We start from the raw sequence: 15,017 nt of genomic DNA, 5'->3' as shown, positions 1-15,017 counted from the left end.
CTGGACGCATCTTGTACATGCAGAAGTACACGTATCTACACAGAGAGAACACACATAACACAGAAAATAAAGTGTCCAACAACCAACTTTTTCTTTATTCTATTTCCTTATCTGTGCTCTGAATAATATAGCAGTCTCCTATTGTGACTGTAACTTTCACTGATTATTTAAAAACTGATTTCATGTTGTTTAGTCTTAGTTTATGTACGTGGGTAAGAAGGGCCAAGTAAGAAGTAATACAGATGCAGGTTTTCCGCATGATCAGCAAGGCTAGAGAGTCAGGCCGTGTTAACCGCACAATCAGGGCAGCAGCATCACAGATGTTGAAGACAACTGTACCACTAATAATAAGAAGAGGGCAGAGAAATAGAGAACAGAACAAAATTATATAAAATTGTAACTTAAATTAGTGATTATAACAAGATCAATGAGAAAGAAGAGAAATTACAAAACAAAACGAATCCAATTGAGAATTGAAAGAAACCAATAGGGTGAAGAGTGCCTACCTGTTCTGAAGACACTAGAATGTAGGATGAAGGCTCTATGTAGCCATGAACTTGACCCCTCCATGCTCAGTGAGCTGTTAGGTGGTGTCTGCAGCAATGGGGCCTTGCTGTCAGTTTGTGAAGAGCAACCTACAGTCTTAGCAACAGCCTGAGTTGTCTGGGGATTCCTATGGGGTCTCTTTGGCCAACAACTCAACTAAATATAACCAAATCCTGGTACTGGAAGCTTTGGTGACGAGTCAGAACTCTTGTCTTTCTCATTATTTGGTAACCCTCATCTAGAAATTCTTCACATATGTTTATATTTTAGGTATATTTCTATTGTAGTTTGTCTTCATATTATTCCTCAAGTGCCCCTTCAGTTCAGCCGTCTCCCTCATATTCTCTTCCATAACTCTCCCTCCCCTTCCTCATTTGATGCCCCATTCCAGCCCTGCCCCCAAGTATTCATATCTATCTATTCTCTTTCTCTTTACTAATGAGATAATATCTGTTCCCTCTACTCCCTTACTCTATCTGAATCTACCCTCTGTGGTTCTGTGGACAGTAGCCTGGTGATCATTGACTTCACAGGTAATATCCACACATAAGCACATATACACCATTTTTTGTCTTCCAGGGTCTGGAATAGTTTACTCAGGATAATTTTTCTAGTTCCATCTAGTTGCCTTACAAATTTCGCAATGTCGTTTTTAACAGCTGAATAATATTCCATTGTGTAAGCATACTGGATTTTCCTTATCCATTCTTCTGCAGAGAGACATCTAAGCTGTTTCCAGTTTCTGGCTATTATGAATATAGGAACAAAAACATGTTTGAACAAATGTCTTTGTGGTGGGATGAAGCATTCGTTGTATATATACGAAGAGTGGTATAGTTGGACCTTGAGATACATTGATTCTTGTCTTCCTGAGGAACTACCACACTGGTTTCCATAGTGACTATACAAGTTTGCACTTCTGCCAACAGTGAGTGAGTGTCCCTCTTGTCCTTGCCAGAATGAGCTACCATTTGTTTTTCTTGATATTAGCCATTCTGGCAAATGTAAGATTAAATCTCAAAGTAGTTTTGTTTTGCATTTTCCTGATGGCAAAGGATGCTGAACATTCATTAAGTATTTCCCGGCCATTTGAGTTTCCTCAGTTGAGAATTCTGTTTAGATCTACACCCCCACTTTTAGTGTATTATTTGTTTTCTTGATCTCTAGTTTCTGGAGTTCTTTATATGTTTTGGACATTAGCCCTCTGTCGATGTATAGCTGGTGAAAATCTTATCCATTTTGTAGGTTGCCACTTTGTGTGAGTGATATTGTCCTTTACCACAGAAGCTTCTCAGTTTTATGAGACTGAATTCACTGTTGGTCTTAGTGCCTGTTTTAATGGTGTTCTGTTCAGAAAGCCTTTTCTTTTGCTAATGAATTCAATGATATTTTCTACTTTCTCTTCTATTAGGTTCAGTGTATCTGGTTTTATGTTACGACTTTTAATCTATTTGGAGTTGAGTTTTGTGCAAGGTGATAAGAATGGATCTATTTGGAGTCTTCTATATGCAGTCACCCAGTTTGACCGGCACACTTTGCTTTATTTTCCAGTGTCTATTTCTGGCCTCTTTATTTAAAATCAGGTATCTCTCAGTATGTGGATTCAGTTTGATTCTATTCATCAATGTGTCTGTTTTTGTAGCAATATTATCTAAGAATAATAGAATACAGAAAGGGGTAGAAACACAGGTCAAAGGCACAGAAAATATTTTTAACAAAATCACACAAGAACATTTTTCTAAACTACAGGAGAGGCCTATTAAAGCACAAGAAACACATAAAACATCAAACGGACAGGACCTATGAAGAAAACCCCCTTGGCACATAATAACCCAAACACTAAACACATTTGAGTTAAAAGAATGCAGAAGAAATATTAAAACCTATTAGAATTATATCTGACTTCTCAATGGAGACTCTATATGTTAGCACAAATATATAAATATGGCCTGTTTAGTTCATTTTTGTTTGCTATTTGTGTGTATATGGTTTCAGGATTGACTGGTGTGCACCAAACAATCATTAAGGGGGCACATCCCTGGGAGTGGCTAATTCGCCTTCTCCCAGTAATCAATAGTTGCTATAGCTCTTTGTCCAAACACACACTAAAGATAATTTTAAAAATGAACTGTGTGTACTTGTGGTGTATACCCATCACTTTTTATTTGTTTGCTTACTTGGTTTTTCAGTTCTGAGGATCAAACCTAGGGCCTTAATTATGTATGCTAGACATTAGCTTTACCACTGAGCTACATGCCCAGGCCCAAAAGGCTGTTTTGAAATATGTCTGAATCATGTAATGAATAAATCCAACCTCTTAACCTTTGCTTGATCACACATGATAATTTTTTAGGTGGTGAGAATGCTTAAATTGTGTTCTAGCACTATTATTTCAAGAACTATTACAGTTTAAACTGTAGTTAGTCAGCACTTAGCAAAGCAAAGCTCTTGAAATCACTCTGTCTAGATGAACTTTTGTATGCTTTGACTGGCACCTCCCTATAGTTTCACTAGCACTACCAGGTCTGCAGTAATCACTATTTTATTTTCTGTCTTTATCAGTAAAACCATCTTAGATTTCACACATTATTGAAATTAGCATCTGGCACTATGTGCCAGACTTATTTCACTTAGCATGATGCCCTGCAATGCACCCATGTTATCTCAGAGGACATAATTTCTTTATCTTTTAGGGCTAAATATTATTCCAGCCATTGATGGATGCATGTTAATTTCATGTTTTCTGTCACAAATAATGCTCATTGTCCTTGGGTGTTCTCTTCTCACAGTCTTCAGCCTTTGGTTCCTTTCTGTTTTCAGCTGTGGAAGTTTATCTCATCCAAGCATCAATTTCGGAGATTTTTTTTTTTCAGTATATCCAGTCTACTAAAGAGCATATCATATCCTGTTTGACCTTCAAGTAATCCCAAAGGCTGGTTGTGGTAACATAGATCTATAATACCAGCAGTCAGAAGGCTGAGGCAGGAGGATTATAAGTTTAAAGCCAGTCTAAACTACACAGCAAGATCTTGGGCCAAAAAAAAAAAAAAAAAAAAAAAAAAAAAAAAAAAAAAAAAAAAACCTCTAGAAACACATAAACTACTACACCATGTTCCTGTTTTACAGTTTGGGATATTAAAACTAAGAATATTTAACAAGAGCAGTGTTGTTTGTTAACTTGACAAGATCTATAATTACCTAAGAGATAAGCTTCCTGACACATCCACGAAGGATCATCTAGATTAGGTTAGTTTATGGGCCTGCCTGTAAAGGACCATCTGGATTAGGCTAGCCTGTGGTCATGCCTGTAAACTATTATCTAGATTAGGTTAGTTGAGTTGGAAATAACTACATCAACAGTAGACAACACTGTTCCCTGGGGCTAAGGTCCTGGACGGAATAGAAGGAGAAAGCTGGCATTCATCATCCTCCGCTTCCTGTCTACAGCTACCATGTGACTAGTTGCCTCAAGTTCCTGCAGCCATGCCTTCCCCAAAATGGTGAACTGCATCTTCGGACTATGAGCCAAAACAAACACTTGCTCCTTTGGATTGCTTATTGCTAGGACTTTTGCCTAACAACAAGAAGAGTAATACAGAAAATGGGCACTGAGAAATGGGCTCCACTGTTGTGCCATATGAGCCTGAGGCCTTCGGAACTGGTTTACAGGAGGATTGTAGAGAATTTTGGAAGTCCGGTCTAGAAGTCTTTGAATGCTGCAAACAGAGATTGCTGAATGGTTCTTCTAGGATCTTGGAAGATAAGAATGTAGGGAGAAACATGGGCAGTGGAGTCACAACTCTATTCATGAGAAAAGCAAGGGCTCTACTCAGAACTGGCCATTTATGTGATTAATCTGGCAAAGAATCTGGCTATTTTATGCCAGTGTTCTGAAGACTTAAATAAGGTTGAGTTTAAATGCCCAGCAAGAAACACACTGAGTGAGGATTTAACTGTGGTCTGAGATGTGTATGAACACACACATCTTCAAATCAAAGACAGCACAAGATACACATTTATAGGAACACACACACCCACAAAAGGACCGTCAGAATCTCTTGCTGTCAAAGTCTTTGTTCAGAAATACTTAAATGCTTCATGCAGGAGGAAGCATTTGAACAGGTAGAGTAGGATTTTAGCAGGTTGACATGGTAAACAAATGTAGGAGTGGTACAGCTAGGACCAAGGACAGTGAACCAAAGCATGGTCTTTCCATTACACAAAACTGACAGCAAGAGCCCATGTGGTAAGGCAGAGTTGTAGAAAGTGCCTGGGGACTGTCAGTTACGGAAGAAAAGACTAAAAAAGAGAGTTAAGAACATGGAAAACCTTTGGCACATGTGTAAGAAGTCTAGGCTATCAAAGAAATCATTCCAAACCGTCCCATCACCAATGGAGACGACATTGTATTTCCCTCATATGTCAGAAGGCTTAGTGAGTTGACTGGTAAAGTAAACAATATGGAAACAGAATAACAGGGCAGGAAACCTGGGGGTGCTTGTTCAGAACCAATGTTTTCTTTGATCCATTTCTTTTTAGCATAAGCCATTTTTTGGCATGAAACCTTTGTCAAAGGCTGATAAAAGAAGAGCAGCCGAGCAGTCAATTCCACAGCTGGCCCAGTTCTTGGAACTTGCAAAAAGGGAACAGAAGTTTGTGATATTTGATCTTTTTGGCCCTCCACCAGGACATCCTCTCAGAAACACTTTTGTCCGAAGAGTAGTAAGGGTCATCCTTGACTCTAAAATTGAGCAACATCTGGTATGGTTTTTTTTTTTTTTTTTTTTTTTTTTTTTGGTATTTATGGCAGAGGTTGGGAGGTGGGTAGTGTGGTGAGGAGCAAAGTTGAATGTAAAAGTCCTCTCTGAGATCACTAAAAGATATTGCTTCCTTTGGAAATGGAAATTATTGTTTATACAGCGATGGAAGGCAATCTGAGAATGACCCAGTTCGAATGATCCCATAGGGAAACATATTAAGGCTGTTTCCTGTTTTAAGCTAAACAGAATATTAGCACACTGTTACAGAGTGATTTAGGGGTTGAAGAGATGGCTCAGTGTATGAACTACTTGCACACAAGCATGAAGGTGAGAGTTTAGATATTCAGAACCTGTGTAGAAGCTGCGCAGGTTTGGCAGCCTCCTGTGATTCCAGCACTTAGGAGGCAGAGACAGGGCAGGGCAAGATTGCTAGCTAGACTAACTGGAATTGGCAAATTCCAGGTTCAGTGAGAGACAGTGTTTCAAAAAATAAAATGACAACCAATGAAGAAGATATCTCATTTCAACTTTTGGCCTCTACATGTATGCGTGCATGTACATTCATATACACGTGAAAATTCACAAATGCATGCAACACATACATACATGTGCAAGAAAAAGAACAATGTATCTAAGGCAGGCCTGGTATACATAACTGACTCCTGCCACTCTGGGTGCTGAGGCCAGACGACGGCAAGCTCAAATGCATGGATATAGAATAAGTCCAAGGCCAAGTCATACAACTTCGCAAGACTTTACCTCAGAATTCGAAAAGTGTTAAGAAAGCTGGGGATATAGCTCAGCAGCAGAATCCTTGCCTACATGGGCCATGTGTTCAATCCCTAGGACCACACAAAAGCATAACAGTGTGTATGAGAACACCGAGGTAGTCTGCGCAGTGCCCGACATAGGCCTCACATGGCAGTAGACTCATGACCCTCATGACAGTACAGCTTTGAGGGCATTGGTTCCAAAGAACGATGCAGAGAGACCACTGGCTCTTGCTTCAGTAAAGCCTTGCTCCTCATTTGCTTTAGGTTTCTTCTTTTAGAATCACTCCTTATTTGCAAAGTTAATTTTTTTTCAAATCACTTCATTTCTCAAAATAAAGTGGCACCGTGAGTAAAACAAATGCACATCCCCTCGCAATGGAGCTTTTTCTACAGATGAGGGAGGCACAGCAGCATCCCTGTTGCCAGGAAACACCTAAGTAGCTCCTCTCACGGATGGCTTTTGGCATCAGAAACTAGGGGATAGTACCTTAATGGTCATATCTACCAATATCTTTTCCTCTGTTAAGTATCTAATTCATGGTCCTGCAAATACTAGGAAGGTGTTCGACCACTGAGCTACCTCGTTAGCCCTCAATTATTTTTGGGATGGATCTTTCTATATGCTTGAGCCCTTGACTTACTGTTATCTGGCGGATGGAAGGGTTTGGGGGAAACTACAGCAGCCTTCCCCATTTTCCAGAGTTCACTAGACAGCATAACTAATGTGATAGCTTTACCAAGGGCTAGACGCTCTCCCTGCTTTCTATAGGGTACTGCTGGTGCTGGAATGGAGCGCCACCCATTCCTTCTGGGCTGTTTGCATCAGGAAGTTGAGCATCCACTGTCTTTCTCCTCGCAGGTATTCTGGTTGCCGGGTTTTGATAGAAACTATGTCAGGTACATGGCTCCTGGTTTTCAGCACGTGGGCCGTTTATGGTCCCTTGAAGAGCTGACACATAAGAATATTAACATAATAAATGTTGACTATAAGAGATTGTTCTACTCTGGGTTGAGGTAAGTGCTTTACCCCCTGCTCGTGGCATGCATCATTGCTGTAACATTTACAAAATATCACTTCCGCTTAGCTTCCTTCCCTGCCCCCTTTATTTGGTTTAATATCATCTTTGAATCCTCTGCTTTCGCGTTGCTTTTTCTGCCTCCCTTCTGTTGTTAACAAACATTTATGATGTGTAGATTATACTTCTTTGTACTCTAATTCCTTACCACTCAACACTTATTTTAAAGATCTAATTATTATTTTATGTGCGTGTTTCCTTGGTATGCGTATTTGCATATGTAAAGTACCTGTAGAGGCTAGACTAGGGTGTAAGATCCCCTTGAGCTAGAGTTCTAGGTTGACCGTGAGCCTTCATGTGGTGGCTGGGATTTGGACCAGGGTCCTATGGCAGAGTGGGCTGTACTTTCATCAGCTGAGCTGCCTTTCCAGCCTCTCCACACATATTTTTATATGTCTGTCATATACATTTTACTCTACACTTTTGTAAGGTTGACTATTTAAGATTCCACATTCAAGTGCAATCATACAATATTTGTCTTTCTACCTCTGGCTCATTTCATGCAGCATAGTGTTTTCTAGGTTCATCCCCATTGGAACAGCTAGCAGAAGTTCCTTTTTAAAACACAGAGTAGTATTCCTTGTATATAAGCACCATCCTTTATTACTCATTTCTTAGTCACTTTTACAAGTCTATTGGTAGAGACTTGGGCTGACTCCTTATTTTGGCCATCGTGAAGAATGCAGCAGTGAGTGAGGGTGAGAGCAACTCCCTGAACTGTGGCCTCCACCATCCTTCGACCTTCAACGGCTCCATCTCATGCTTCCAACCTTTCCCCCAGCCTAGAATCCTGACCCTTGGCAAAATGTCTATAATGTGTTGTGTCAAGAATGAACAACTCATATTATTTGGGGACTACTTTATTTTTCACTTACCATAATTCTCTTAAATCTTATCCTGGGCATTTATCTGTATTTTGTTCCTTTTTGTTGTTGAATGGTTCAGTGTTGTGTATACCAAAGTTGGTTTAATCTGTTACTAGCAAATGTTACTAGATATCTGGTTATTTTCATCTGTTTGTATATGGGCTTTCATGCAAACATAAGTCTTCATGTCAGAAATAAAATGCCCCAGGTTTCAAATTCCTGGGTATAGTTGTTGAACGTTTTATGAAAAGCCACCAGACTTTTCCAAGAAAGCTATAACCTTTTACATTTCTGCCAACACCATGACCCCGAGTTTCTGCGTCCTCCGTAATGTATGGTGTTGTCACTTCTTAGCCTCGTCTCTTCTGATGGGCATGCAGTAGCATCAGCTCATTTACTCATATTCTCTAAAGGCTGATGATGCTGCGTTTTTGCTCATGAGTTAACTCCCTTTTGCTCATTTAAACTCCCTTTCTTTATCATAGAATCTTGAGAATTCTTTTCACCCTTTGCTAGGTAGGGTTTGAAAGCATTCTTCTGGGACTGGAGGGATGACTCAGTAGATAACAATATGAACTATTCTTCCAGAGTGCCCAGAGCTCCCAGAACTGAGCTGGGAGGCTCAGAACCACTCATAACTGGAGCTCCAGGGGATTTACCACCTTCTTTAGAGCCCATGGGCACTTGCACAATACTTTCAGGCACACACACTTATAAACAAATATAAATCTTTATAAAAAGGGAGCACATTCTCCCAGTCTGTGACTTACTGTGGCATCTTCTTAACAGGGCACAAGGTCTCCACAAAGCAAGAACAATGTTTCCATTTTGATGAGGCTGGCATATGAGTTCTCCCTTTAAGGAAGTGAGAATTTACCTCTAATCTAAGAACTCTTTGCTCAGCTCAAGAGCTGACAGAGTTCTTTTCTTCTATGTTTTCTACAAGGTTTATATTGTTACATTGTATACTTAAGCCTCCAGATCATCCTGAGCTCATTTTTATACAGAGACTGAGGTTTGATTGAGACTTCAATGCTCTTTCCGGAGAATTCCTCTGGCCTTCCAAATTGTTGACATTTGTTGCAATCTACTACTCACTCACTTGCTTTGGCAGCTTTGTCACAGGTTATTTGAGCAAATTTATATAGGTCTATTTCCAGAATTTCTATTCAGGACCACTAACAGATGTGACTATTCTTGCTTTGGCATCTTGCTGTCTTGATTACAGTAGTTTTGTGCTGCTTCCCTGCCGAGTGTAGTGATTAATTCCCCCTCACTTACTATTTTTCCAGACTGAAGTATGTTTCCCCAGAATATGGGAGACAGAGGTCTGTCAGGGCGAGCCTGGACTACACAGTGAGTGTAAGACCACCTTGCGCTCGCTATAGGGTGAGCGTCTGGCACTCTCCCCTACCCCAAAGATTTCATTTTCCCAGAGCTGTGCCTTTGCATGTGTGTTTTAGGTCAGGTGACCTTTGTTGGCCTTCTGTGGAACTCACAGTCACCTCACAGACGGCTATGGGAAGAGCTAGCAGCTCTGCCCTGGTGACTTTCCAGTCTGGGAGTGAGCATCACTCTGTTGACTCAGTTTCCTCGTCTGCTTTCATCACTATTTCTACATTTTCAGAGTTACATCCTTGATGCTTCCTTAAATTCATACCAAAGCATTTCATTTTCTTTGAAGTAATTCTTAAGGGGACTGTGTTTTTAATTATAGTTTCCACAGCCCTTATTCATATTTTAAAACATTGGATTTTGAATTGTAGTTTTAAACAGTACAGAGAAGCCTTTTTCTACTACTTTTCCCTTTTAACTTCTAAGTTTCTCTTTATGTGACCTGTAGAACTTAGAGGCAGTTCCTACTTGTGAGCAGGAAATCGGCAGCCCCTCCCGTCGAGAGCATGGTGGTCCTCCTAAGTGTCTGCTCTGAGGCACACAGCCTGCCATGCCAGTGTACTTTCCTATGTGACCACTGGATCAGGGATTGAAAGCATCTGGGCAAACACCTCCACTGGAGCTCAGCCCACAGGCCGAGCAGCAGCAGAGGTGCACTTGTATGTTTCCTGAGAACTCGAACTTGAAGTGACTTTGGCCTTGCGTTGGTAGTCCTTGTTATTCTCTTCCTTCTCCAGAGATTAGGCCGAGGCATCCACTAAATTAGTGCCTTACAGATGGTTGGACTTTTTTTCTCCCCCCAAATCCTTGTAAACACACACACACACACACACACACACAACCTCCATTATATTTAAGTGTATACCTACAGAGCCAGGTGCTAAACTAGGTCTGGATACACAAAGTAGTTCCTGCTGAAAGTCACAGTCAAACGGAAAATGGTAAGTGAGCGGCCGTCAGAGTCAGGGAGGACAGTGCTGAGGCAGAATCCCATGGGACCCATATGCCCAAGGTGACAGGCAGTGAGTGGCTTGTCACTTGAAGCAGTCATTCAGAAGCCACATACTCTTCCGCAAACTGGTTTTCTCAGTTACAGTTTGAACCGACTGTGGTGGGAATATTTGCAGATTTGTAAATGCTGTAAAGGATTTTGTGTCTGCTGTCCACCGGGGCCCCTACCCATTCTTTTCCTTTTTCTCTTTCTGTTGTCCTTGTCTTGCTGTAACCCCCTTAGGACATTTAGTTCACCGGAACCTACTGGCGAGGCAGGAGTGGAAGGACTAGACTAGCCTTTACCTTCCCCGAGCCGTTCTGTTGCCGTGAATCTGAAGCTGTCCTTGACCCGCTGTTTGGTCATTTAAGCAGTAGCTTGTCACAGATGTGGTTGTTACCTTTAGTTATTGGGAATACAATGAAGCCAAAACCCTCCGTGGGCTCTGTTTTTGTTGCAGAGAATACAAGAAAGCTAAAATCTACATCCATGTGTATGTTATCAATGAACCTTGGCTCTTCTCACTGGCCTGGTGTTCTAATGTCAACTCTGTGACCACAGACGACATTGAGACCCTGCAACAGCTTAGTCACCCTCTCTTCTTCATGGTGAGCTGCTTGTCCAGATCATTCTCAGCCTGGCGTGACTGTGTCCTCTCACCCCCACGAAGACCCCCGTTACAGCCTGGTGTGACTGTGTCCTCTCACCCCCACGAAGACCCCCGTTACAGCCTGGTGTGACTGTGTCCTCTCACCCCCACGAAGACCCCCGTTACAGCCTGGTGTGACTGTGTCCTCTCACCCCCACGAAGACCCCCGTTACAGCCTGGTGTGACTGTGTCCTCTCACCCCTACGAAGACCCCCGTTACAGCCTGGTGTGACTGTGTCCTCTCACCCCCACGAAGACCCCCGTTACGCTGCTTCAGAATAGGGGCACCTGTGAGTGATGGAGATGTGGCTCCTCCCTCACCACCCAAACTCTTCTAGGTTCTTATGTGTTGTCTTTACAATGCACTTTACACGCCACAGCTTAATCTCATTGGAGATTATGTTTATTGTCCCCATAGAAAAATGGACTCACAGGTGACTTGGTCCCTGTTCTCATGAGAGGTCTGTCTGACTCGAGAGCTTTGCTATTGCAGGCTTAAGCATGTGCAATCACATTTACACACACACACAGTCACACTCACACACTAGTGCCATGGCAACAACAACAGCTACAAGGTATATTATGGGAAGAAAGCCAGAGCCCTTTGTCTGCGAAGTGAAAACTGTCTCTTCACTACAACCCTGGCACCCCGGTCAGACTTGGTGGACCTGAAGACCTGTTTGCAGCCACTGCTAAATCCAGTCTCTTAGTACCTGTGGAGGGAGCTGTGGCCAGCCAGTTACTGCAACAGAGCCTGGGCTTTCTGTCTGCCTAGAATGATTTGGCTGAGCAGCATGCAACAGAAACAGGTTGTCGTAAGGGAGTCTCGATGTGCCACTCATGGTAGCCTCAAACTCTCGGCCTCCAGTCACTCTCCTCCTCAGTATCCCAAGAGTCTGTTCCCACTAGGAAACAGTCTAGGAGCTAGGGAGATAGGTTGCCAATTAAGAGTGCTTGCTATGCTTATAAATTCGGTTCCCGGCGCCAATACCAGGCAGTTTACAACTGCCCGGAAGTTCCAGGGGATTCACCCTCCCTCTGGATTCACTGTACACACACACTAGTGGTATGAATAAAATAAATCTTTTTTAAAAAGAAAAGTTTAATTTTGTTCATTTGAAAGTTAAGCATTGGGCAGAAAAGCTTAAGAAAAGACACCAGCTTCTGTCGCATCGAGAATAACACTGGGAAGAAACAATGAGTAAAGAGGAAAAAAAAATCAAACCAGAGATTTAGGAAATCCACGTGAATCAGTGCAGGAGTCAGAGTCCCAGAGGAGAGGGGAAAGAGCTGGTCTTGGTAGAGTCTGAGGGGTGGGTGTGTGAGTCAAAGGGAATTGCATATAACTCGGCATTTCTGTGAAGAACATTGATTCAGACCAGTGGCGCCCAGGTACTAGTTCATAGACAGTTGCATTATAAATGGTGCCCCAGAACAATGGGGATGTGAGCTAGATATTGGAGACCATGTTACAGAAACAGAGCACAAGGTGTCAGATAACCTAGACCAGGACAGACTCGGTGTGACTTCTCTGTAATTCCCACAGATGTCTGCCTTGAGAGTCAAGGAAGATGAAGAGAGTAGCTCACTGAATCTCTTGCAGATCCCTTGCATGTGTGAGGGGGCTGTTAGAATAGCTGCAGGAAGTCTCGCCTGGCCCCACTTCCTATGGGCCTTCAGCCCAAGTAGATGAGCAAGGGACTTAAAACCTTCCAGCTAAAGCGATCCACCTTCTGTTGGTCCATGTTTTGCAGACACCAGGATACTACATGGTTATATGGATTTTCCTGGATATTGCTTCTGCCTTTATCATTGGTTTTGTATTTTGTTATCACTGGTAAGTATGTACTTAGAATTCTAGAGGAAAATTTCCTCTAAATAAAAGTAATGAATGGGTTCTTACAGAGAGTGGAGGAAAAGATTGTTCTCCTCTGATAGCGTCCATGGCAAAATGGGTTTTAGAGTATCAGCCTCTCATTTCCTTCTGCCTGAAGCTTACTCTCCTACCCTCTGCCTTCGTTAGGGTTTCATTACTGCAAAGAGCTGCCATGACCGAGGAAGCTCTTAAAAAGGACAACATCTAATTGGGGCTGGCTTACAGTTCCAGAGGTTCAGTCTGTCGTCACCGTGAAGCATGGCAGCATCCAGGCAGACTTGGTGCTGGAGAAGGAGCTGAGAGTTCTACATCTTGATCTAAAAGCAGCCAGGAAGAGACTCTCTCTGTACCGGCAGAGCTTGAGCACAGGATCTCAACATCTACCACCACAGTGACACACTTCCCCTAACAAGGCCACAGCTCCAAATAGTGCCACTTCCCCAAGGGCCAAGCATTATCCTTCTGTGTGTTTGGTTGTTTTGGCTGCATGTGTGTCTGTGCACCTTGTGAGTGCCTCATGCCTACAGAAGCCAGAAGATGGTGTCAGATTCCCTGAAACTGGAGTTACAGATGGGTTGTGAGCCACCAAGTGGGTGCTGGGAATCAAGATCCTTCGGAAAAGCGGCCAGTGCTCAGAGCTGACTCCGGAGTCATCTCTGCATCCCCAGGATTGTGGTTTTAAGATGAGAGAGAACTAACAGCTTGGAAGAAGGACGTAAGCTCAGGTAGACTGTGGTCATTTGCATGCAGCGTTCTGACTGGTGACTCACCCTTCTCTCGGGTGAGAGCCTGGCTAGGTCATACATCTCGTCTGCCCATAATGCTGTTTAAAAGAGGCCTGTGTGCTGATACTTGGCCTGCTTCCTTCCAGGATAAGAGAGCTTAGAAAAGAAAGGTGGCTTGAAGCTTCTGACTCCACAGGTAAGGTCAAAAGCCTTGCTCATCCCTTCCTCTTTGTCCCTCCTCATCGCCTCTAGAAGACAGGGCCTGCTCCTTACATCCCTGGGAGAGCAGAGGGTGTGTGGGGACTGAGGGTTGGGGACCAGGGAAAAGCAGAAACATTTAGTCAACCCCCTTGTCCTTGAGTTTCCGTCTGCAAACTCGACCAAGTGCTAGTAGAAACAGAAGTTATGTTGTTGTTGCTATGAATCATGTAGTTAGGCCTATACGGTATACCGGCTATGAAATACAGCTTCATTCTTGTCCTTAACACTGCAGAACGGTGCCACTGTCCAAAGAATGCTTGCCTTCCTGATACTATCGGTGTGTAAACACCAGACTGTAGTTCCTATAGTCCTCTCTCTCTCTCTCTCTCTCTCTCTCTCTCTCTCTCTCTCTCTCTCTGTGTGTGTGTGTGTGTGTGTGTGTGTGTAAGAGTCTTGCTCCTGGCGCCATGATGAATAGAGCAGTATGGTATTTAATAAAGCACATGAATAAATGGTATCGTCTAGAGATCTGACAACATGAAATTTAGCTGCCTGGCAAGACCTTCCATTTTATAGTAACCTTTTTTATCTCATAATTTAGTTATTTTTATTCATATTACATCTCAACCATAGTCCCCTCCTTCCTCTACTCTCAGTCCCCCCCCCCTTTCCCTCAGGCTTCCCCATTACCCTCTCCCCTTGGGTACCACCCCAGCTTGGCACATCTAATTCCAGCAAGACTAAGCACCTCCTTTCCTATTGAGGCTCAACCAGGCCATCCAGGTAGGGGAAGGGGATCCGGTGGCAGGCAACGGAGTCAGAGACAGCCCCCCCCCACTCCAGTTGTCAGTGGACTCACATGAAGGCTAAGCTGCACATCTGCTACAGATATAGGGGAGGGGTTAGGTCCAGCCCTTGTGTGCTCTTTGGTTGGTGGTTCAGTCTCTGTGAGCTCCCATAAGCCCAGGTTAGTTAACGTTGTAGGTCTTCTTGAGGTTACCTTGACCCTTCCAGCTTGCTCAGTCCTGTCACTCCCACTCTGGGGTGATTCCCTGAGTGCTGCCTGCTGCTTGGCTCTGGGTCTCTACATCTGCTTTCATGTCTGCTAGATGAAGAACTCAGTTATGCTCGGCTCCTGGCTGCAAGCATAGCAGAGTGT

At 43.0% G+C, this 15,017-nt stretch overlaps 1 protein-coding gene across 1 annotated transcript in view; it reads left to right on the top strand.

Moving 5' to 3' along the window:
- Positions 1–13,140, top strand: part of GDPD4 (glycerophosphodiester phosphodiesterase domain containing 4) — a gene marked incomplete at both ends in the record, with an annotated part of 58,050 nt that extends 44,910 nt beyond the window's left edge. Inside the window, 5 exons of the mRNA XM_080913081.1 lie at positions 5,086–5,307; positions 6,939–7,093; positions 10,868–11,015; positions 12,811–12,893; positions 13,080–13,140. Of these exons, the coding sequence (XP_080769207.1) occupies positions 5,086–5,307; positions 6,939–7,093; positions 10,868–11,015; positions 12,811–12,893; positions 13,080–13,140 (669 nt within the window). The remainder of the gene's footprint in view (positions 1–5,085; positions 5,308–6,938; positions 7,094–10,867; positions 11,016–12,810; positions 12,894–13,079) is intronic.
- Positions 13,141–15,017: the final 1,877 nt, after the last annotated feature.

Source organism: Micromys minutus, assembly GCF_963924665.1.
Source record: "Micromys minutus genome assembly, chromosome: 2".
NCBI lineage: Eukaryota > Metazoa > Chordata > Mammalia > Rodentia > Muridae > Micromys > Micromys minutus.
The sequence above is the reverse complement of the archived record's forward strand: the minus strand, read 5'-3'. Positions and strand labels throughout refer to the sequence as shown.